This window comes from Numenius arquata, chromosome 5 (genome assembly GCF_964106895.1).
Source record: "Numenius arquata chromosome 5, bNumArq3.hap1.1, whole genome shotgun sequence".
Lineage (NCBI taxonomy): Eukaryota > Metazoa > Chordata > Aves > Charadriiformes > Scolopacidae > Numenius > Numenius arquata.
In genome coordinates, this window is record NC_133580.1 from 41803052 (window position 1) to 41828630 (window position 25579).

General features: G+C 35.0%; 1 protein-coding gene across 3 annotated transcripts in view; it reads right to left on the minus strand.

Annotated features, from left to right (window-relative positions):
* FSTL5 (follistatin like 5) overlaps window positions 1–25579 on the minus strand; it is a 291423-nt gene that overhangs the window by 129542 nt on the left and 136302 nt on the right. For all 3 annotated transcript variants that reach the window (XM_074147435.1, XM_074147434.1, XM_074147433.1), the window contains exons 4-5: window positions 17592–17788; window positions 5137–5257 (exon numbers count right to left, since the gene is read on the minus strand). In XM_074147435.1, coding sequence (XP_074003536.1) covers window positions 5137–5257; window positions 17592–17788 — 318 coding nt within the window. The remainder of the gene's footprint in view (window positions 1–5136; window positions 5258–17591; window positions 17789–25579) is intronic.

Sequence of the window (25579 nt, forward strand, 5' to 3'; positions counted from 1 at the left end):
ATTTCATTTTAAGTGGTATTTTAAAGGAGGAAAACACATGATATTTATTTTAGAAAGGAGCGCTAGAAGACAAACAAAAAGAGACAGCATTTACAGGAAGCACAGAATTATCTTGATACCACAGGAGACATTAGACAAAGAAAGGAAATCCTTGAAAAATAAAGGAAGCTTATTGGTTAAGTTTTAGTTTATAGAAGAGAAAGTTTTCAAGAATCTGTATTCCAAGAATCTGTGGCTTTCAGCCACTCTTTCAGAAAAATTTAAATATATTTTTCCCTGTCCAAAAAAATCCTGACAGAAAATCTGCTGACAGAAAATACTTTAGCTTGGGGCTGTTTGGGGAGGGAAAACAAAGAAGTAAACCAAAACACTAAGACAGAGCTGGATCACTTTTAGGATAGAATTTTACATGGAGTGGCCAAAGCAGTAGAGGACTGAATCAGCCGACTCCTTCAAGTCCCAAGCTCCCAAAACCTAGCTAGATATAAACTTTCTCTTTTATCTTCTTATATTAATGGAAAAGATTTTTCAGGCTCCTCTCTCCATACACTCTTGATCTAGTTAAACTGTAGACAATTATCTAGTAGATAAATCCTATAGCACCAAAAAAACCTTCTCATGATATGAGTGAAAACTGATGATATCCAGAAATCTACATCAGTCTTGCCAGTATGTAAAACACTACAGAAAACAGTAAGCATCTTCATCTGACTGTAATATCTCATAAACCCAGACATGGCACACACTTCCAAGGCAGAGGGCACCCTCTCACACATTTTCTTTCATTAGTGCTTCATCATCTGAAGGGTGAAAGGGATTTTTATTCCACTGCATACGGTTATTCACATTTGCTTGTCCTGTTTATCTTGAACTCATTTTGACAGATAAAATGAGACTTTCGAAAGTAATTCACAGAATACAAGCAAGTATATATATATATTTATGTACATGCTGATACCTTTAAAATAGGCAATGATTACTCTTTGCACTTAAGGTGTTTATTTCCTGCCACTAGAGAAAAAAATCTAATTGCTCTTATCTGTGGGGAACTCTTCATAAAGCAGTACAATCTACAGTCATGTTTGATTCTGAATTTACTTTCTTTAGATCACAGTCATATTTCTAATTAAGTATGCCAATGAAAAAAAAATCCTACCTGCAAATGCTAATGAAACAGTACTGATAATTAATCCCACAGATATGCATTCATATTTAAATAAAATGCAATTGCCTATCCCTTTAAAAAGAAAGCACTTTAAGGGAGTAAGTTGTTCAACAGCATAGTGAAGATGGCTTTTAATCCTATTCGTGTTCAAAATCTTGTCCAAGTGTTTTAAGTACCATTTGAAATCACAACTAGAAATGTGCATGCTTGTTGTATGCTTGATTATTACCATCTCCTTTTTACGCTCAGGCTGATGACACAAATATCTTTAATGCCTTCTCTCAGCCCTTTTCCAGCCTTCTCTTTTTTTTTTTTTTTTCCAAAAGTTCTTCTATGTAGCACTACCCAGTGCTGAGTAGAGGATGTTGACAAAGAATTATATTTAGAAAACCAGAGCTGTTTAATCATAACTAAATTAAAATATGTCTTAAACGGCTGTTTTGGTACATATAGTACGTTTTATATTTTAGCAGCAATAGGTACAAACTGGCTTCAAAAGTACTCTTGGGGAATTGCTACATATAGAAACTGTGCTGTGACCTATGCCGCCCCTCCCCTACTTCTACAACCTAATCCTAGCATTTCAGTGCTCACATGACTCTGTCTTAACAAACAAGGCATTAGAACCGCTTCCCTTCCATGTCTTTCTTCCACTCCCTCTCCATAGTTAAAAAAGCAACTCATTAGAGTTGCAGAAATAAAGAAGAAAATCCCAAAGACCACTTTGAATTCTGTGCAGCAGTTTTGAATAGGATCCATTTCAACAGTTCTCAAACTCACCACTCCACGTGGATTTGGGAGAGAGGCAAACCCACTGGGAGCAGCGGGTACTACATTGAGATTAAGTTCTAAATGTAGATGAATAAAATGGAGACAAAAGAACGAAAAACCAGAGACAAACACACTGTCAATCTCAGTGAACAGAGGACAGTGCAAGAAGTCAAAAATCCTGCAAGCATTTTTTATTTAAAATAACAGTTATAACTTTTAAACTATTTTAAATAACAAATAAGACCATAATATTTTAGATGATCACCTGCAAATACTATTACTCAGTTATAATCTTTTACTCATGACAGTTATGAAAAGTGTTTTGAAAAAAAACAGATTGTAACCATGTTTGAAAATGTCCAAGCTGGTGAAAAATAACTTTTTCCACAATGTATAAAATTATAAATTTAAGATTATAAAATATAATAACATTACATCATTATTATAACTTGAAAAGCAAAATTGAGATGATTAAATAATTAAAGAAAAATCTGGAAAAAAAATAAGTTCACTCCTGTTTGGAATAAATATTTTCAATATTCTTATTTCCCTTTATTGAAGAAAATTAAAATGCTTAATTAATCATAGGCTGATGTTTAAATGAGGAGATGCTTGTGTGTAGAATGGTGTTTGGAAGATGTGACATGAGTGCTTCTGCCTAAATTTCCTTACATGGATCTGGTTCCCTGTCTGTATTAATTGTCTGTATCCTGGTAAATCCATACTTGCCATTATGAGTAACAGGTCAGAGGCTTTGCCTTAAGCAAACAACAGAGGCCCCTGGACTGGGGCTGCCACACTGGCTTTGCCTGGGTTTGGCTTGGCTTGTATGGAGAGCTTGGTTTCAGCTTGTTTAGCCTTAAGAGCAGAATACAAATGACCAGGTGGCTACCATTTAATTTGTTTTGGTTTTGCTTAGCTTAGTATACTACAGCATTACGTAATTTTTGTTAATGCTATTAAGATAGGTCAGAATGACTGAATTCAAACTCTCTCGGGAACAAATGCAATAGAACTAGAGTTAATCCTCAAATTTAGTTAAAGAGTATTTGTTTTGCCTTGATTACAGAGACAAATAGTATGCCACATTCCTTTGGCCTGTTGGGCACACAACATACAAGGAATTAGTACTTTTTTTTAGTTTTAATTTTTAAACAATGAATATGTACAGTTTGTTAAGAAACCCTACATAGAAGAATGAATCTTGGAAGAAAATAATCTTCCAAGATACCCTTATAGTTTTAAATAGGGTCTTCTCCACTATTTTATTGCAACAAAGAAACCTAAATAATTCCTAAATTTATGTACTCTAATGTTTCCATTATCATTCATATTGAGGCAATGCTTAACATACCATATGGAAATAATCTTCATTATTCAAGAGTCCATTAAAAAAATACCACAAAAAGCTATCCTTCTGTCTGGAGTTCTGCAACTACGCAAAATAGTCCCTCGGGGCACATCAAAGTTTTATGTGGAAGAACAATGTTATGCTTCCATTAATACATGGTTTCAGTGTTTGCAAACAGCATGCTAACACCTTTAAACATGTCTTTAACCTTCTTGGATTGCTATATATTCCCTATATATTTCCACATCTATCAATGTAATCAAGAACTACAACAGCTATTCATATAATCCTAGATATTGTATAGGTACATTTCTATAGATGCTCTGTAATTCTGTATGTTTTGGTAAGTCAGGTTGTATCACAACTTTTAATAATGAAATTAAGATATTTCCTAGGGTTTTGCTGGTACAGATGAACCAATTTACCCCACTGCCACAAAGTCTTACCATCTCCCATTCTTTCCCTCTCTCCCCTTTATTACTTGGCTGTACTCTCCTTTCTTTTCTTTTGCAGGAGCTATGGTCTGACCGTTCAACTTATTCCATTCAGGTCACTTAACTAGCAGAAAATAAGCAGTTTTGGGGGTGGGATGTGGAGGGTGAATATTTTTCTGCTGATTTAGTGATTGATTCAGAGGAGAGACTGTGTCAGGACATGGCAAGCAAGGCAGTCAGACAATGTCAGGAAACAGGATCAAGGGGTTTTTAGCAGCAGTAAGACACCAGTTAAGCTAAGCAGTATCACAAAATCACACTTTCTGAAAGACTTTCAGGGAAATTAAAACAGAATTCAATCGGAAACACTAGGAAACTTTCAGGCAGTCTTTCTTGATGATTAATTTCATGTTTATTTTTATTGATTTCCACACAGCCATTTTTTTTCCTTTCATTTCCTTTCATTATTTTTTAGTTTAAGCTCTGTAAGTAGTTTTGGATCTTTTTTCATTTGACATCATCTAAAGTGGCTAAGAGCTATCAGTTGTCCAAAGATGAAATACAAGAAGACTAAAGCAACAGGCTGCCATGATTCAAAACGAAGATAAATTAATGGACTGGTCAATGAATAATCAAAATATAACTGTAGAAGTGCTGAGCACAAACTTGATCTCCTGTGCTGCCAAGTTGGTGAATGTGGAGCAACAGTGATTGAAACCAAAGCCATATTTCAAGATTCAGTCTTAGATTTGAGGTAGGTAAGAGTGAAAATAATCAGTTCTGGTCTGGATATAAGAAAATATATGGATATATCTTATATCGCATGTAACATACCATATGAAAGTTCTCAACATCTTTCTTCTTTCTGCTACTCACTACCATGCTGACCCATACCCCAGTGGTTTGGTCGAGATGTTCATATGCATTGTACACGTTTGTCCACAGTCACCTTTGTCATTCAGAGAGCAAAAAAATACCTGGCAAAACTATACCACAAATCTATATCTCTCTTTGAGTTCCAAGAAGACATAAAGCATCTAAAAGAAGTGGAACATTTGTTGCAGAGTTTGTCAGAAATAGTCTCATCAGCTTTTTTGGTTCCACTGGTTATGTCCTGACCACACTATTTCCCACTTGTGCACAACACAGACTTATTAATGTATGTTGGCATTAAGAAAGATTATTTATTAATTCTCCATTACCAAAATCCCTCAGAAATCTGACACTAATGGATCTCTCATTGATTTCTGCTAGGAAGTTCTCTACTTAATCATGACTGTTAAATTATACTCATTGTTTACATACAGCATCAGGATATATCAAGATTTAAAAATAAAAAAAATAACATTTTAGAGAAAAAAAGCAATAGAGAGAAAAGAAAACTGAAAGAAGAATAGGCTAATCTTTGTACTTACGAAAAGCTCTATAGAATTCTTCCAGAGCTAGGTGCTTGTCACTATTATAATCATCGTATTTCAGCAAATCGAACAAAGAGCAGTCAGACAGATCCTTGCCAAGCTCATTCCGTTTTATTACCTGACAAGAAAATTATAACCATGAAATTACATTTGAGCTCTTAGAGTTCTCTGGTATAATTAATTGTTTCTAATAATCATTTAATAGATCATTTTAAGGTTGCTGTGGGGCAATGAACTGCAACTGTGTAAAGTCAGGGATTTCCAGTTACTTTGTAATCATTTATTGCAGTTTTAAAAGTTAATACCATTAGGACAGACTTGGTAAGAAAGTTTTTAGAATATATAGAGAATATTTATAATGGGGTTAGACAGAAACACTATAAAGACACTGAATGTTAAAGTTGATCTTACTTTACATGTATAGGAATTATGATCAAGAATTCAAATATACTTGAAATAATAATTTCCCAAGTACACATAACGTAATGTCTTTTTCCTCTCTAATTCCTAACCACAAAAACCAAATTAAAACATTTTTAAAAATAACTGAAATGAACTCCTGTTACCTTACTAATTGTATCAACTTCTTACAGGCTTTTGACAAGCCTATTATCTTCCCAAAGACCTCTTATAGAAGTAGCTGACCTGAAAAGGCTCCTGTTTCTCAACATACACTTTGTAAACAGATCACAATTAATGGCTATTAGATTTTAACCGCAAATAACTTCTCCCAGAGAAATGTTCTTTAATTTGTGAATCATTTTGGTTTAAAGTCTGTAAATGCTTTAGACATGTATCTTGATTCCATTCAAGGAATTTTTAAGAAGCCGATAACCACAAATACTCAGAGTTCTCATTTTACAAGGTGCACATATTACAAACACTATCACATGAAAGAACCAAACTGGATGTAACTCCTTGTTGTAAGGTTGCACAGTTTAAAGTTTTGTACCAGGCACAGAAAAAATGAATATAGCTATAGTTAATTCCTTTGTAAAATAATTACTCTTCTTGCTCTCTGTCTCCCACAGTAACTGCAAAACCATTACATCTGTATTATCATATGTTAGCTTCTGAAAAAACAGGGGATACAGAGGCTTTTGTGTTTCAGTTGCTCTGCAAAAGAATCAGCAGGAACAGAAAGGAATGCATTCACTTATTATTCACATAAATAGAAAATTTCTAAATAAATAGTAGAGAATAAAAGGAGCATTAGAGCAAAGAAAAATGACACAAACATTTTGTACTATCAAAAGTAATCTTCTCTATATTAATATAAAAATATTCTAAAGAGAAAATAACCTTGTTAGTACATTAGAAAGGTAAGAAAAATCACCACAAAGCCAGCTTTAGCTATTATTAATTAAAGATACATACTACACTACCTGAATATTAGTACTAGATACTTCTGATATTTTAAAAGCCTGTTTATTAAGTTCACATTAAACTGAATTAAGAAAAAATGAAATTTTGTATGTCTTACAACTGGTACATAAAGGACAAAAATGCAGTCTGGGAAAAATTAATAACTTGAACTAAGCCCGTTGTCATTACACAAGTACTACTAAAGATATGACACTGTGTTTTGAAAACTTCACTTTAAAGGAAATATCTGAGATTTCAAGGCCATGAAATGTACTTAAAATCACAGCTGGTTCATTAAAAAGGAGTATTTGGGATGAGAAGCACTGTTCCTTTGCTTGTTTTTCATAAAAGCTGATCTGAAATAGTTTAACACACTTGTTCCCACTAGCTTCAATTTTACAAACAAGGATTAAACTTTACAACTAAGGCGATGCAACAAAACCTTTGTTAAAGCCCACCAACATCTGCCACTATAGTATCGTATTTTTAATTGCATGTTAGTGTTCTCAGCTTCAATCCTGTGAGTTGAAATCTGCCTTATGACGCCTTCCATTTGTATTTGATTTAAAATAAAAATAATAATAATTTTTAAAAGATTAGCCAGAATGATTGAGATATTTCCAAGAACGATGCTATGGACAGGTATGGGGTTTTTTTTTCTGGAAATTATTTAGTTTTCATCATCAGTAAACCACTAATTTTGATTACAGATACAAGATTCAATGTTTGTTTATATATCATCTGGAGATATACTTCAGGGTTCTTTGGAAAATTCCCTCGGTTTTGATAAATACATAAACCCTCAAAAAATGTCCATGAGAACAGATTTTATAAGGTGAGTGGTTTTATAAGAAGTGATTTCATATCATGATTAATCTTAACTATCTGTGATTTGATGCTAAAAGAGCTGTTCCAATTTTTATCCAATAGGAATTCTCTTGTGTTGGATCTAGCCATCTCCCGAATCGGCATGTGATCTGTGGATCAGATCTACTCTGATTAAAAGCAAAATTAATCTTTGTGGCGATTTTGGCTGGTTGGTTGGTTGATTTTTTTCGCTTGAAGTGGTGGGGGATTAATATTCTACCACAAGAGGTATAACTCAGGATAGGTGTTAGGGTGTAGGGATTTGGATTTTGAAAAATTACCTGTTTCTGTATTTAGATCAGGTCAACTATGATACAAAATTACAAACTATATGAAAGTAAAGGCAAAGGTGACTACTAACCAAGTCATTAGGCAACAGAGAAGTTGTTTAGCAACTTATGTTAGCATCAAGGGGTTTAAAACCATCAGGATCAATCTGCCTGTTGACAAGAGTCCCTAACTCACTGGCTGAGGAGACACTTTTCTTGTTGACATTACCTTCTAACATATCAGTGAAATTCTGTAAAGTGGGACATATAATGACGCAGCACAAATATTCAAACAGGGCAAGAAAAATTGTCAGTATTTGTTCAAGAAATAAACAGTGGAATTCACAAATACACTGTGAATATTTTTTGTGTTTCTGAATGTTGTTACATCATATTTTAACGCTGTCTTCTAGGAAATACAGCCTGTCAGACAACCCCATTTTTCATTTCCTTTTACTTATGTAAGGGATTCAATTTACAAAGCTGAACATAATAGCTTCTTGTAGGTATTTTTAATTTCACACTCTACATCATTAAAAGAGAAAAACAATACTATACCATATCAATAAGACATATACTACATGAATAATAATGTCAGTAATTGCAAAACCTGAAAATATAGATGTCAGTAAGGAATCATCAATGGCTGAAACAATCCAGTGGTATTTTGAAAGTCTGGGGTCTCATCCCAATTCTTCTCAATAATTTAAAAATAATTATAAAAAGAAAATTGGCAGCTGGTATATACTATTGAAGTAAATAATAATGAGGAGATGGACAGGGCAGCATATGGAATGAAATGGTTCACGTAGCTGGACATTTTCAGGAAAAGGATTTGTGTTTCAGGAAAAGGCAAGGTCATTCATCTAAAAATAAGAACATACACTATACCTTAATGAGGATAAATGGGCCCTGGAAAGCATTTTATCTGAAAAAAAGGCAAGATGTGCTGTGGATAAGGAAGTCTCATAAATTCCAGGACCATTCTGTAGCCTAAGCAAGCAGTATGAATTTTGGAAATGTAACACAGTAACTAGGGGTAGAAAGGCAATGTTGGGACTGGTATTGAAACACAGCATTCAGTTTTGACTTGTACATATTAAAATTTACTGTTGAGAAACTAGAAGTGAACTTTTAAAGTTAGAAAGTATCCAGGAAAGCAATCAGAAGCCTGCTGAAGACACTTTGCATTAAGAAAGCTGAGAAAAATCTATCTCCATAGGTTTTGGGGTTTTTGTTTTGTTTTGTTTTTTTTTAAAGGGAATTAACCACATTACATTCCATAGTTACTTTCCCAGGGAGGGGGGTAAGGGGTAGGGAAGGATGTTTCAATGTAGCAAACAAAAGTTAATAGGACAGGAAAAATTAATAATACCTCTGAAACCAAAAAAGAAAAGAAACAGGAACAATTAACCTTGAATCCTGGGACTCTTAAGTTCTCCTTGATGTTTTCAAATCAAATCAATGGTATATCTTTACTGCTTCAGCCAAAAGCCATTATGGGGTTTTAATTAAAATTGTAGAACAAATAGAATAAAATTCCATGTCTATGATAGAGAAGTTAGATTAGATGATCTAACAGTGTGCCTTAAGTTTAAATTCTATTAATCTCTGTCTGTGGAGGAGAGAAGAGTAAAATTCAAGGAAACTGATTCTTGAGCCAATTCTCTAAACCTAGCCAGTCTTCTCCTTGGTTAAACTAAACAGACAGTAATTAACAGTTAGGGAGGCAGGATACAAACCGGTAAAATTTTAAGTGCAACACATGTTAGAAATAACTTATCTTACCATAAAGGTTACAGTCTGATTAATTTGATCTGCACAATTTTATGATTGTGCCATACAAGTCACACATGGGACTATTTGATTTTAGACTTCTTGAGATGAAAATTCATACCAGAGAATGTTCACAAGTATTTATGCTTACGAATTTTACTTTACATTTTCATACAGACAGTGAAGTACTGTTCATATCATGAATAGCTAAAAGGTAAGACATAAAGCAAAACTGCTGCTCTGTTTATGGCTCATTGTGAAACTCCATAAATATTGAAAACTTAGAAACTTATCTAAATTTTCAAATTAAATATGGCCTTTCTGAACTATGAACCTTATTCTTGAGAGCTGAATACTCTTTGAAACATGGAGGAGGGATTTGTATTATTTGGAAAACATTGTATATTTTGAGGATAGAGCACACAATTATTTATTGTGCATGCAATAGCACACTGTTAGCCAAGTGCAAAACCTCTCAGAAGTTTAGTCAGTACAATCCAAATCTTAGGAGACTGTGAAACTTAATCTGATTAAAAATGACAAACTGCATGTCAGAGTAGATTGTTTCACTCATTTCAATTTGATTTCTGACAGCCACAGTGAAAAGTCTGCAGATGTTATGAAACCAGATCAGAAATAACATTTCCTTTATTAGTCTACCTTCCCAAAAATTTTATTAGTTAGTGTTTTTTTGGTTGCCTGTGATTGATGGTCTCTATGCACTTCCCCAAAGAAAATGCTACAGAAATACAACTACAAACAAAAACTTCCTTTACAGTTAACGTGGTGGCTCAGTTAATCTAAAGTTCATCTTCCCTAAAAGCAAGTAAGTATCTCATCACAGTGGTGTCACTCGGTGCCTTATCTAAGTACATCAAGCACCCACAAATGTGGGAATTGTGCTGCAGATTAATTCTGACTGTGTGACGGGTTCACTTACCTTGTTCCACCATCTTCCACAGCAGTATAACTTTGTGGAAATTAAAAGAATTTATCACTTCCGAAATAAAATTACTAATAAAGGTTGGTAAATTTTTCCTTGCTTTAAGTTCCCTTTACCAAGTTAAATCACTGTTCTTCTTACAGTTTACCAGCATGTTCTGTAGGGCAGCAAAACCATCCTTTATTTGGTGTCTATAATACAGTGTTACCTTCAGGGATTTGAGGTAGAGCAAGTAAAGATATGGGACTTCTGCATCACAGAATGGGTCATGACACAGAGATCCCTGAGCAAGCAGCAATCTGAACTGGTAAATGCACATGGGGTAGGATGGTACTGTTTTAATGTAGAGGCATGGACTCAATTTCAACTTAGGGTATTATCCCAATACTGTCCCACACTAATTGAGTTACACTGCTCAGATATAAGGTTTGTCTCTACAAATTACTCCAATGAGAGCCACCCTTTGTTGCCTTTCCACTTCCACACTTAGCAGGTGGAAGACTTAATCTGATTCAAAATATGTAAATGTGTCCTTAGATGCCTGCAAGTATAATCACAGAATGGTAGGGGTTGGAAAGGACCTTCAGAGATCATCCAGTCCAACCCCCCTGCCAAAGCTAGGGGGGGTCCACCTAGGGCAGGCTGGACAGGAATGCATCCAGGCGGGTTTTGAGTATCTCCAGAGAAGAAGACTCCACAGCCTTTCTGGGCAGCCTGTTGTGACCGGCTCTGTCACCCTCAAAGTAAAGAAGTTTTTCCTCATGTTGAGATTGAATTTCCCGTGTTCCAGCTTGTGACCATTGCGCCTTGTCCTGTCACTGGGCACATTGAAAAGAGTCTGACCCCATCCTCTTGACATTTATAAGCATTGATGAGATAATGATGAAGTTTTAGATGTGCAGGCCACAGTATAGGACAAGAATAGGTTTTAGGACTACATAGATGGCATGGGTAAAATTCTGCACCTCAGAATTAGATCCAGAACTACCAGCACCCTGAGCCTGTGGCTTTAGAGAAAAGAGAAAACTATGTTGACATGAGTGCAAACAAAATCCTGTACCGTTATACTTTGTGTCCACTTTCAGTCAGCTCCAGCCCTTGGACCTACCTGGGAAACAAAGCTGGGTTCAGCTTCCTTCACAGCTTGTTGCTGTTTTCAAAATATACTGTTTAGTAGGACAGAATTTAAGAATCACTGCACCAGAGAGAAGTAACTGAAGAAGCATAACTGCTTGGCCTAACCTCGAGATCACTGGCTAGGGAAAGGGATACCCCAGGTAACCCCAATTTCAGAAACTGTTTCTTCTGTATTTTGCATTAGTGAATCATTATACTGTGCCCACTCAATCTGGTTTCTAAGGTCCTCTTGCTTAAAAGCATTTCTTCTCAGACTTTAGGCATGGACTTTGTTCCTAGCCAGAAGCTGAGAAATTCATAGCTGCAAGATCATCAAGTAGTTAGAGTCTGGAATGCTTACACACCTCTGATGATCCCAAATGCTCCATTTGGACTGAAGAAATGACTTCAAGCTGTCTACCCAGGTATATGAAATATTCACATTATAAATATATACGCAAGCATATTCACCTAATACCTAGACATAAGGTAGAAGAAATCTCATTTTAAAAGCTATTCATAACCCCTTTTTTCTTTACATGCCATTCCAGTAGGTTAGTGATAATAAAAATAAATACTACAGCCTAAATAATAAGGCATCCCTAATTAATAGGCAGAAAATAAACTGAACTACAGCTTAACAGGCAAAATATGCTTTTGCCTATGCCACATGTAGGAAACACCGAAGCTGATAAAAAATTCAGTAATAGGAGATAGGCTTATTATCCCTTTTCTCAGTTCCAAGTCCTCCAAATAACAAATAGTAATACCACTGATAAGAAAGCAAAATCAAAAGTCGTAAGGGTAAAAATTTTAAGGCCAGGGCTCCACAAAGTATTTTGATGAGAGTTTGGGAAACCAACGCTGACAAAACTTGCAACTTTAGTTGTAGCTGTGCAAATAAGTGCCATGAAGTATCAGGTGGTATAAAGTGTAACAGCATTATCATTAATAGTGAAATAAAACCAGAAGAAGTTAAATTATTTTTTTTTCTTTCAGATCTCAGTGGCTCAACACAGGGAACACATTAGGAATCTTAATCTTTGAAGGAAAAGATGGAGTCATAATTCCAGCCAAGTTGTCGCATAAAAAAGGGCACACTTCTGTTCCCAATTCACAAACAAGCAATAATTTGTTGGCAAATATAAAAACTGACAGTAATTGAAGTAAATATGAGAAAAAAGAACTTAAAGACTAAACAGAAAGAAACTAATTAAAATGTTATCTTACCTATGCATTTTGCAGCAATTAATGCTGTATTAATTAAATGTATAATTCCTTCAGATTACATGTTTTTAAGATGGTATATAGTAACCAAGCTGTTTGTAGATACAGCTCTACTCATCTAGAATTCGCATTCTTCTAAGGTATGGCATAGTCCTGAGATTTACATATAAGTACACATACTTACACATAGCCACAAAGACAACAGTACTTAATTTCTTAAAATTTGTTATTTTCTCAGTACATTTTATATTAGAACTCCTGAATTTATGTTTTATGTAAAGATCATATATATACATACCCACACCCCAACCTTGTACATTTATCTACAAACACACATGGATTTGTAGCACTAGTCAAAGGCTCATTACACTTTGAGAAATGTGTATTTCTGATGTCACCTGTAATTGAAGCATATTAAACTGATATGTGAAAATGGCATGTTTAATCTTACAGTAGTTCCCATCATTTCCTTGAAATAATGATGAACTTTATACAGTTTCCTGGGAGTGAGTAGTTGGCTCATTTGGCTGTTTCTTGATGGGTTTTTTTAGTCTCATTAACTGGAATTAAACTGCTCTGAGAAAGCATAAAAATAAAATGCAGAAGTAAGGATGAGTTTTTATAAAATGTAATGTATTTTCCTATGTTAACCTGGTAAGTAACAGAATTGTATGCACGTATTGAAAATTACAGATAATAGTTGATAAGTAAGGTTGCTAAACTCTTTCTTTGACTCAAGAAAATAGATCATTAGAAAACCAGAAAAAGAAGAAGAAAAATTATTATTATATATTCAACTTGCTTTCAGACTATGTGACTTGTTTTTTTCTGTAAAATATTGCTTTTTTAGCTTGCTAGTATAAGAAAGAAATAGAAGGAAAGCAGTTCTAAGTCTAATCAAGTCCAATCAAGAATAGATTATTTCACTTTCACACATAGAAAGAGCTTGAATTTAGCTGTTGAGCAAGATGAAATATTCTTAAAGCTTAGGTATCTGTCACTGAGAGTAACCAGAAAAGGCTTACTGTTTATAAAATGGCAAATCCACCACACGGGAATAACCACATTCATCACCAGAAAAACATATTTTATTCCCATGTCTCCCCATAACATTTAAAATATTGATTTCTCTTCTATACGGCAACAACAATATACAGTAATCAAGCAGTCTACAGTGACAGAAACACTGATGTTCCATTTATAACTTTGTATTAAATTCCAGTTTGATTTTGCATAAGATAAAAGACAATGGATAAACAAGTGAGTCTGTTAGAAACTGAATAGTCATAGCTAACCAGAAGAGCCAATTATTTGCCTTTATTCTCGATTCATTTAAATTGTTTCAAAGTGCTTTAAAATCAAACCAAACCAACCTCAAGGACCAGCCCACTTTGCTAGAAATCTTGCAGATACATTGCATTTATGTTAGACCAGAGGTGATGAAGATGGTAAGATTCCTGCCCATTTCATAGCCCACCCTTTTGGAAGGATAGATACTCTTTCTGATTTCTTTCTACCTCTCAAAAAAGAATGGGTTAAAACGTTAACTTCATCAGTAAGTTTTCACAAAATCAAACCACATCTGACTTGCCAAAACAATATTTGGAAACCAGAACATTAAATGAGTTAGGCTCAACAGTGAAAGCAGTCAGGTCAGAGAAGAATTTATATGGGGAAAAATGTTCACTTAGCCTGCATGGAGCTACAAAATCCCACCACTTTTCTATCTTCATTGCAGGCTGGCTTGTCTGACATTTACACTGTGTAATGGGAGTTTTGGGGTTTTTTTAACTGTAATTCTGTATTAGACTACAGAGGCATGAAAAAAAATATTCCTAAATGCCTGATTTGTTCAAATGAAGAAAATAAACAGTAGCTTGCCAATTTATAATTTATTGTTATAATACTTGAATTATTTTTTAAAGCTTTCTCACAATTTTAAATAGCTTTTTTAATAAAAAGCAGTATTTTTGCTTTTTCTGGAAAGGAGTAACTGTTTCTTTTGCATCAAGACGCAAATTCAAGAACTTTATGATTTCTGATCAAAATACATCAACAAAAATTTGAGCGTTTCTATCATTATTTCCAGTCTCCAAATGATTAATTTCAATTTTACATTAGGCAGGATGTCTATATGGACATTTATGAGATAATAAAATGCAATCCAAGAGCCTGATTTCACTCATTGCATAGCAAGATTGAGGAGATGTAAAATTTAAGGTGCACTAAAAACTGAAGTTCAATATTCATGCGAACATAAATCGACTTCAGGAGTCCTTGTTGTTTTCTACAATAAATATGTTATTTTTCATATTCCCTTAATATGATTAAATTTAAAATGCAGAAAGGCACTATTTTTTATGACAGGTCTGCAGATTGCAAAACTTTTGCTGTGTTGTGAGAACAACTGAGAAATTTCTCCTAATCCTGAGAACATTTTCAAGAGTCCAATAGTGGCACCCATTCAGCCCTAGGGAAGTTCAAAGACCCTTCTAACACTGCCTCTCCCACGCCCCCTGCAATCATATTCTCAAGAAAGTTAATTGGCCCGGCATTCTCTCAATGTCAGGTTCCTCTCTCACATCATAAATCAATACTTTCTATAGAGTATTCAAGACTAGGTCTTTTTGTTTCTTTTCTTCTACCACAGCAATTCAAATTTTTAGAAATACTGATAGCTATCATATACACTAAGGGCAGAAGAGAGCAAGAGTCTAATCCCACTTTGCAAAACAATCTTGATTTATCAACCTTTTATGTTGAAAAAGAACAAAAAACATCAGTGGCCTAAACCATAGTAGGACAAAATAAAAGTGTCAAGTTTTCAACAATCAAAGATAATGCTCTGAAAAACAATGTATTTAATTTTAAGATATTGCTCTGAGTTCTTTCAATTTGTCATCTTGTTTTAAGTCTCCAGAGAGAACTGAGTCACATAGTTGATTTGTTCTCAGTAAATATGTAGTTTATAATCTTCCTCTATCAGGTGAAGGCAAAGATTTACAAATATTGAGATTATACAGGAGCTGTGTTCTTAACTGCAAAACCACACATTATTCTGTGTTTTGCAAAGGTTCTTCGGTGATTCCTTTTGTCATATGAAAGAGACACAAAGGTTCTCAGCTGAAGCATCTGGTATCGAGAAGTCTTCATGAGAAACAGGTGTAGCTTTTCTATTTTTCTTCTACTGACTAAAGAATGATCTCTGATGGCAACAGGTTAGTTCACTGTGTCTCTTGTCAAAACACGCAATAACAAACCGCACAGCGCTAACAATGAACTTCCATTATTCTTTAGATTGAATAATTTGATATTTCTGCAATGAATTTTAGCAAAAAAACAAAGCACCATGTTTGGGCTGTGTGACCTGTTTCCACGCTTGTGAAAAACCATTGCTTTACAGTTGCCATTATAAATTCATTTTTATAGAAAAAATTATGTGGGAAAAGCAGGGACATAAAGTTTCAAAACACCATAAAGGAAGAATTATTTTATTTTTTTAAACTAGGTTTGACACAAAGAAACAAAGGAAAGAGAAAAAGCAGATGTGTAACTACTGAATAGAGAAGAATTGTTTCTTTATACAACCTGGAAATTTTGCAAAATATTTTTCATACTGACCTTTAGCGTTAGTACTTCAGTCCTGCTCCTTTAATGAAAATAGCATGATTCACCAAAAATTAGATAATGGATTTGTAGTGGTGCAAGAATTCAACTATTTTCCAGTAGTTACATGAGAGCTATGGCAATAGTCAAGCTATTTTCAAGTGGTAAAATAAAGAAGGATTTAAAAATTTAGTTTCTTTAGACTGCCAACCAATACACTAATCGCTATCGCATTGTTTCAAGTGTTGGTGATATATATCTGTAAGTATTAAATATAATTTGCACACTATATCTGAGACTCCTATGCATCTTATGTATTCATACAATATATTCATATAAGAAGTATTTTTTATAAAATATATACAGGCACCAAATTCCCTGGAAGTTGAAGTCCTGAAAGATTCTAAAAAACAGCAGGAAAACCCAATCTTACAAAATACAGAAAAATAATATTTTTAATTGTTTTTTGAAATGGGTAATTTATTATTATTTGAAATGGTACCTGTATTTGCATGCAGCCTCTGGTCCTGAAAATTGCCACTAAAACTTTAGAAGTTAATTGTATGGAAATTATAACTTCAGTCTAACACCTTAGGTATTAGATATTAATTTGTAAATATTTCTTAACACTGCCATGCAACTTAAAATACAGGATTATGACCAACAGTGGCATTTAACAAATCTTACTTTTCTTGTCTTTTTAAGTGGCTGACTAGCATTAGACTCAATAATATAGTTCAGCCATGATTATGTTTCTCAAACATGGACTTCTTCATCATGTAGTAAATCAAAGTACATTTGCTACAACAGCCCTCTTTAACAGAATGAATCCTTCTAGGTAGATTAAAGCTAGTGCTATCATGTCTACCAGAGCAACAATTATTGGTTTACATCCATAATTAGTTCAAGCTTTATGTTTAGAGATTCCCATGAACTCTCTTTCCAAGACTACTTCTGTACTTCTCTAGCCCCAAGTTTTTAACTTCTAAAATACATTCATACAGTTGGACTTTACGATACCACACTGTGGATAATAAAACAACTCATGGTCAAAGCAACCTGTGGTATTCTAACCCTCTAAGGTGTATCCCAAAGCATTGTATTCGAATTTCTGAATAATCACTGCAGAATTTCTGAATAATTCAGCTTTTCCAAAATTCTTGAATGAAGTGTTCTACCTCAGAGACTAAAGTGAAAGCATCTAAGACACAATATACCACGTGTCTCCTGACAAAGACAACTGAACAACTACTTTGCTAATGGAAACAAAATCTAAATCTTACCTGAGATAATTCATTAGTGTCCACAAGTCCATTGCTGTCTGAATCAAAGTAATTAAACATTTGATCTACGAGAAGTTTCTTTAAAACCATTTTCTCATCAAAGGTTTTATCTTCTGATTGCGCAATGTATCTCCGATTTTGTAGATCCAGTAACGTATTTTTCACTTTGGTGTATTCAGTAGGTTTGCATTTATCTCCTGCAAAGAAAGCACACAACACAAGATTATTTTGAATTAGATTTCTTATTAGGATTTTAAAAGTATATTTAAAAAAAAAATAATGGAAAAGCAGAGAGTATTAACTTCTTATAACAATACCAACAGGGTTGCTTTACGAGGCAAGGAATTTTTCTGTAGTGGTTTCTTCCATATAATTTCCTTGTCTAGTCTTCAGATTTAGGCCAAAAAATGATTGCACTTCTAGATGCTTTCTGCAGACAGTTTTCTGTGTATGGAAGCTAAGGAAAGTCTTAACAGCTTCCAAGCACATTTTTCATTTAGATCATTCTGGAAAGGTACATCTGAAGATTTTTTTAAAATGTTACCTTTAGTAAAGCATTTTGTATAAACATAAACTGAACACTGCAAGGTATTATATGCAGTAAAATCTGCAAATATGAAAACGATACACTATAAAGAACGTATTTCATAATAACATTTGACTTCAGAAAGGAGAAATTACACTTGAGTGCTCATATGCTAGCTCTGCCTTGTCATTTACTGGACACAACACATGTATTTGAACAAGAGAAGGTGGGATTGCCGGAGGAAGAGAAAGGGTATCTCTGACAAGTTTATTCTTCTCATTATCAAGTCTTCTATAAAGCAGAAATTGCTACAGCAAATGTCCCACATATAGTGATTACAGTCACTATGCATTCTAAACCAAAGCACAACGTAGCGTATGTCTGGTAGTCTCTTATTCAGTTGCTGTGTATTCTAAATTGAACAGAGAAACAGTTTAGAAGTTTTTGGTTTTATTATGATAACCATAGTTTTTCAAAAGGGTTTTTTTTATATGATGACATATGTAAATGTGGACCAGCAAAATACCACATATTTGTTGCAAACATATACTTACAGTAAGCTACTACTTAAATTAAATCCAAATAGTGAATTCGAGGCCAGAGCAATATGCTGACTAGCAAAGAAAGTTATGTTCCATTCTTCTTTTTAGATGCTATAATGAAGATACAAGTATAATGAGGAACCAATATTTACCTCATAGAAACTGCTTAGGAAGTTGTTTTGCTTTGCAAGTGGATCCTACTTAAGAAATGTTTGATTTTACACGTATGAGACTGGAATTTATTATTTTGGTGTATAGTGGTATACGCATTCTTGTCACCGCAACATGTACATCTCCATCACCATTTCATCAGGTGGAGAGAGAAAAAGCTCCTAAATGCTTCCTAGAAAGACTCAGATCTAGAAGACGAAGTCTCTTATGACAGAAGCTAAATTGTGGAAGTAGACAAAATGTTTTTAGGAATCAAAATCACTCTAGGATCTATTTTATTTCCTCTAACAGCCACTGCCTGTTATGTAGCTATCTACAAAACCCCAACTGAATTAACAGCAGTAAACAAAACCAAGCTGTATTTAACTGACAGCCTAAACCACACATGGTATTTGCATATTTGTCGTTTCCTGACACAGGCATGGAGATTGAGGACATACAATTTGTAAGAGTTGAGTTCTACATGACTGTTTTTCAGGGATCTGATGCAGAAAAACTTGGTAGTGAAACACGTTTATTCCTTAGCCTTTCTGGATCTGCAATGAGCAAACCTGTCCATCTGAATGGATGCAGGCTCCAGGTGGTGGGGAGGGAAGAGAGCACTTAACTTTAACATCCTCTAATTCATTTGGGTGAACTCCAAAAGACTGGGCCAGGAAAATAAGTATTATCTTTGCCTCCCCTAGATAACTTTTTCTGGCTGTGGTATCCTGACACAATCTAGTTTTCCTCTGGTACAGCTGAAATCTAACACCATTTTATCTACAGCTCTAGGGCAAAAAAAAAAGACAAATCCTAGCTATTTCTTAGCTACTGTACTGTTCAGACCTATTTAGCACATCCAGATTTTATTCCTTATAAATTATTTCTGATCAAATGGTTCTCATTCTGCAATTCTAAAACTGCAAAGAGATGTGTTTACCTTAGAGATATGCAACAAAAATAAAACAGTTTATTTCTTAATAGTATCAGTTAAATCTTGTATTTGTTATAGTATCTTTGATGACTTAGAAAGAGAAATGGAAAATGAAACAAAAAAGTCACATTAACTTTTCTTTTCCCTTGAGGCACAGCATAATGCCACTCATTTTAATGATTGATCAATAGTTTAATATAGGTTTCTCACTTCTACAAAAAGAACAATGATAATTTTCATTAGAATATCAAAGGTTATTTATTTATTAAGTATGGAGAACATTTGCATAGGTAGCACAAAGATGACACATGAGAGATTATAAAGTGTAAATCTGGAGAAAAATTAAAATTTATAAAGCATATACTCATGAAAAGCATTGTAATAATTAGTCATTTTTCATACTTATAACTCAAAATAGTGTTTATGGAAGAAAGTTTTACTGGAAGTTCAACAAAAGAACATAATTTCCTGAGAAATTTGATGGGCTGAGGCCAATGGTATGAGATTCAGCAAGGCCAAGTGCTGGGTCCTGGACTTGGGTCACAACAACCCCATGCAGGGCTACAGGCTTGGGAAAGAGTAGCTGGAGAGCTGCCTGGCAGAAAAGAACTTGGCAGTGTTGGTCGACAGCTGGCTGAATATGAGCCCAGGTGGCCAAGAAGGCCAACAGCATCCTGGCCTGTATCAGGAACAGTGTGGTGAGTAGGACTAGGGAAGTGATTGTCCCCCTGTACTCAGCACTGGTGAGGTCCCACCTTGAGTACTATGCTACAGAAAAGACACCGAGGTGCTGGAGTGTGTCCAGAGAAAGGCAACGAAGCTAGTGAGGGGTCTGGAGCACAAGTCTGATGAGGAGCGGCTGAGGGAACTGGGATTGTTTAGACTGGAGAAAAAGAGGCTGAGGGGAGACATTATTGCTGACCTATCAGCTACAACTTGCTGAAAGGAGGTTGTAGTGAGGTGGGGGTTGGTCTCTTCTCCCAAGTAGCAGGCGACAAGACAACAGGAAATGGCCTCAAGTTGCACCAGGGGAGGTTTAGGTTGGATACTAGGAAATTTTTACACTGAAAGAGTTATCAAGCATTGGAACAGGCTGCACAGGGAAGTGGCTGAATCCCCGTCCCTGGAGGTATTTAAAAGATGGGTAGACATAGTGCTTAAAGATATGGTTTAGTGATGGTTTTTGTCAGTATTAGGTTGATGGTTGGACTAGATGATCTGAAAGGTCCCTTCCAACCTAAGGAATTCTATGAGCTTATGAGAACACACTGCTAAAATCTATTACAGGTGTTCTACACTAAGATAACTTTTCATTTTTATTTTTTCTGTTCCTGTGATGTCTTTGGAAATATTTTTAACCTGAAAAGTAGCTCAAACTTAACAATATGTTGTATTAGTTGGTAACAGAAAATATTAATGTCTCTAACATTAATCACAGAATTTTGATGGTTGGAAGGGACCTTTGAGATTGAGTCCAACCACAAAAAAAAACCAAAACAAAAACCAAAACAAAAAAACCCACCAAACAAACAGACACAAACCAACAATCTCGGGCACTAGAGCATGCCCTGAAGTGCCATGTCTACACGTTTCTTAAATACCTCCAGGGATGGTGACTCCACCACCTCCCTGGGCAGGCTGTTCCAGTGCCTCACCACTCTCTCAGTAAAGTAATTCTTCCTAATATCTAATCTAAACCTCCCCTGCCACAACTTCAGACCACTTCTTCTGGTCCTGCCATTATTCCCTTGGGAGAAGAGGCCAACACTCACCTCTCTACAACCTCCTTTCAGGTAGTTGTAGAGGGCAATGAGGTCCCTCCTCAGCCTCCTCTTCTCCAAATTAAACATTCCCAGTTCCCTCAGCCTCTCCTCATATGACTTGTTCTCTAGACCCCTCACCAGCTTGGTGGCTCTCCTCTGGACACGATCCAGCACTTCAATGTCCTTCCTGTAGTGAGGGGCCCAGAACTGAACACAGCACTCGAGGCGAGGCCTCACCAGCGCCGAGTACAGAGGCACCATCACTTCCCTACTCCTGCTGGACATGCTATTCCTGATACAGGCCAGGATGCTGTTGGCCTTCTTGGCCACCTGGGCACACTGCTGGCTCATGTTAAGCCGGCTGTCCACCAACACCCCCAGAGAATTAACTTAAGATGCGATTTAATTATCTAAAAAATAGCTCTTTTATAGATACTGAAACATCAAAATGGCAGTCTGTTGAAAACCAGCTGTGAATAAGGTGAATACAGTCCACAAAACCATTTAATGTCTCTACAACCCATCTTCAGTAGATGATTATTTTATACTCAACAATAGTGTTAAAGCTTATCCTCCTTATGGGGTTGTTTGTACCATGCCTGTAAGATAATAGCTGTAATTTGCTCTCAGTGCATATCTGTTCACTCTACAGATCAACCTGACTGAATTACAGTCCCAGTCATGATAGTCCATCGGCTTATAGCATGTGTATTTTATGTTTGCTAGAGCCCAGACTGATTCTTTTAGTGCTTCGCTAACTTGTTTGAAAGCTAGTCTTCATGAGGAAAATACTGCTAATACCTTTCAGAAAAAATCTCTGTTGGCCATCATTTATGGCTTAAAACAGATACTATTTTCTTTCTCACTTATCTAAATAGGTTACTGACCCATATAAAAGGCAGCTTTTTCAACAGTAGCTTTATAGTCCCTGTAACCACACTGTGCCGCAGCTCTCTATAATACGGAAGCAGTATTCCTCTATCTCTTTATCTGAAAAGGATGTCAAGGCCATTGCACATGAGCACATGGTTTGCATATAACAGGGGGAGAACGATACTAAGGTATTTGAGCTTACTGGCACTACTCTACAGTATCTTAAAATGACCTTACAAAAAACCCCATTACAAATAAATGCTTTGGTTTCTGTTGATCCAGAGTTTGGGAGGGTTTTGGCATTGTTCATGACAGATCACGCTAAGTAATGCAAAAATAACCTGAATTATTTCTCCTTTAGACACCGTGTGATAAATCTTGGGAGAAGCATAGATGCTCAGGGTCCTAGGTAGACACAGGGTACATGCTGCACATGATGAATGGTTGGTTACCTTTCCTGTTCCACTGCCTTATCATACTGATTGAGAATATCAAACTTCAACGTTTGTGATAAAAACTAGTTTATATGCTTAGCTATTATAAATAAAAGTATATAAGTAGCTGTCACTTGCAAACAGTAGTTAAGTTGTTTAAGTTGAGAAGAAAGGTTTCGTATTTTGCTCTTTTTTAATTGCAGCAAATAAAAAAAGAGAGAATAGGGATAAAAATATTGTCTGCTACTTATAGTACATATACTTACATAAGTGCAGGTAACTTACACTCTTCAAAAATAGCCCAAATACTGTATAGCATTTCTACCCTTCTACCCCAAAGTCTACACCTTTTTTTTTTTCCTATTACTGCTTTAGCTTTCATTATGTTAGGCAAAGTAATCTGTTGCAATAGAATGAATATATTTTGATCTAATACCCACCTTTTAAATCTTACTATGCATTCTCACAACACATTTTAGGCTGATGAACCTTCACTTTACGAGCTAAACTAATTACAGTTGCGGTAAAACAGGTTTACAAGGCTATACTACATTTCATTTTATATATAATTCAAAGCAGTCTTTACATCAAAGACTCCATAGACTTGAATATAAGGACAAACCTGATTGATGGATGCAACTGACAAATAAGGGAATCATAAGGAAACAATCAGACACTGCTAGTCAACACAATACACAGTTTCATTAACAAATAACCCTCATCTCATGACTGCCTTTTCCTGTAATATTCGAGGAAATGTGAAGCAGATGTTTAAATTACAAAAACAAGGCTCTGTTTACAGAAGACTTCCCCCAGGCTGGAGTAGCTGCACAAATTAAAATTTAGAGTTGCTTTATTTGTGTTCTAATTTAGTAAGCATTTCTTGTGAGACACTTGTCTCAATGACACACAAATGGCAAATCGGGATTAAGTACGCAAACCTTTTTAGTGAAGACAAGTAGTTTATGCTTAACATAATTGAGAAAGACAAACTACTGGGAATATACTACAATTACGCTACTTCCAAAAAGACTTACTAAATTCTATGTAATTATCTACATACATGAAAGAGTAACCTACACATTGTGCATAATTTACTAACTTAATTCACTTTTCCAGTATTTTTTTTTTTTTTCCTCATTTGTGAATTAGGTTTCCCAGGCAAATAGTTTCTGAAAAATTACTAGAAAGCAAATTTTGTGTTTTCTTGTTCTTTTTTGCTTGTTTCATTCATGGAAAGGACTAATTCTACTACACAGCAGATTTTGAAAAAAAAAAAAAAAAAAAAGAAAAAAAACAAACCACAAAACCATAACAAAAACCTCTGGTATGATTTATTTTACAAGTCTTCTGACGTCATCCGTGCAATCCTAGCAAGTGTGCAGAAACCGAAAAGTGACAAAACGAACAAACTGGAATCAAAGTGCCATTCTCTGGTCCCACATCTTGTAATTTCTGAAATAGTGATAGTCCTGGGGTTAATTCAAACTCAAAAATAGCAGAAACGTGGAAACACTTGACTGTTTCCTTCTATTCTGTTCAACACAGTTTTGCAGCTGTATCTCTGTTACCTAGGAGACAGCTGAAAGTTAGGTTTTGAGTGCTACTGTCCTCCTAGACAGTATTGAATAGAAGATATTTGCACTTAATACAGGAAAAACAAAAAAAAGTTGTATTTGACAATTTAAGTCTTACTTATTTGCAAGAGAAAGATATATATCAAAACTAACTAGTTATTTATGAAAACTTGGCAAATATGCACATTATTCTTAACATCTGTAGAAAAATATTAAAGAATCAGATAGGATAATACTCTGAAACCCAAATTCAGATCTCAGATTTTTGTATTACACAGTTTTTGGAAAAATACTAGCATACACAGAGAAGGAAATAAGGAACACATAATTTTAAAAATGGAATAAAGACAAACCGTTTGATTTCTGTTTTTTTTCTTCTTTCACCACTTTCATGGGTAATGCAGGCATTTTAACCTTTCCTTGCCTTAGCACCTCCATCTACATACCAGGAATAGCTCTTATGTCAGAGACCTATTGAATCATTAATATTCATGAAGAGTCTATCTCCACAAAAGTCATCATCTTCTGAGATACAACTGGATTCTTAGATATTTTAATGATTTTGAGATAAGTTGTATCTATATAGCACAAATGGTTTCCACAAAGCTATTTTTCCTTCAAAATTAAAATAACACTGGATCTGCAAGAAGTGGCAACTAGTTTTCAGTGGACAATATTGCATATGAACAGTTTTAAGTATTCCAAAACTAATGTTATCATAAATTGGATTTTTGGAAATGGAATAGATGTGATAAGCAGCAAACATACACACCCTCATACACAGGATGAAGTCACTACAGATGCAGTGGAATATCAATTCAATTTCAAATATACCACAAGAGACAATTTGAAGGTCTTCATCCATTCAGCTATTTTTCAAGATTCAATTTCTATAGATGAAGCACAAAAACTGTAATCTTACTTGTAGTCCTAACAGATAAAGGAACATTTTAAACCACCAAAATTGCTTAGGTTTATCTGAAAGAAACTTCAGGTTCAGGTATCATTTCACAATATCTTATTTTCCAATACCAAACTCTTATTTTCTGAATCTAGAGCTCAACAGTTTTGACCCGTATGTTCCACTCTCCTTACTGAAGCTCTGGAACTGTACTTGAAGAGAAAAAAATCTCATTTATGCATACACCTAACTTCTGATCTACGGTCTGAAGGGGTTGAGGGGTAT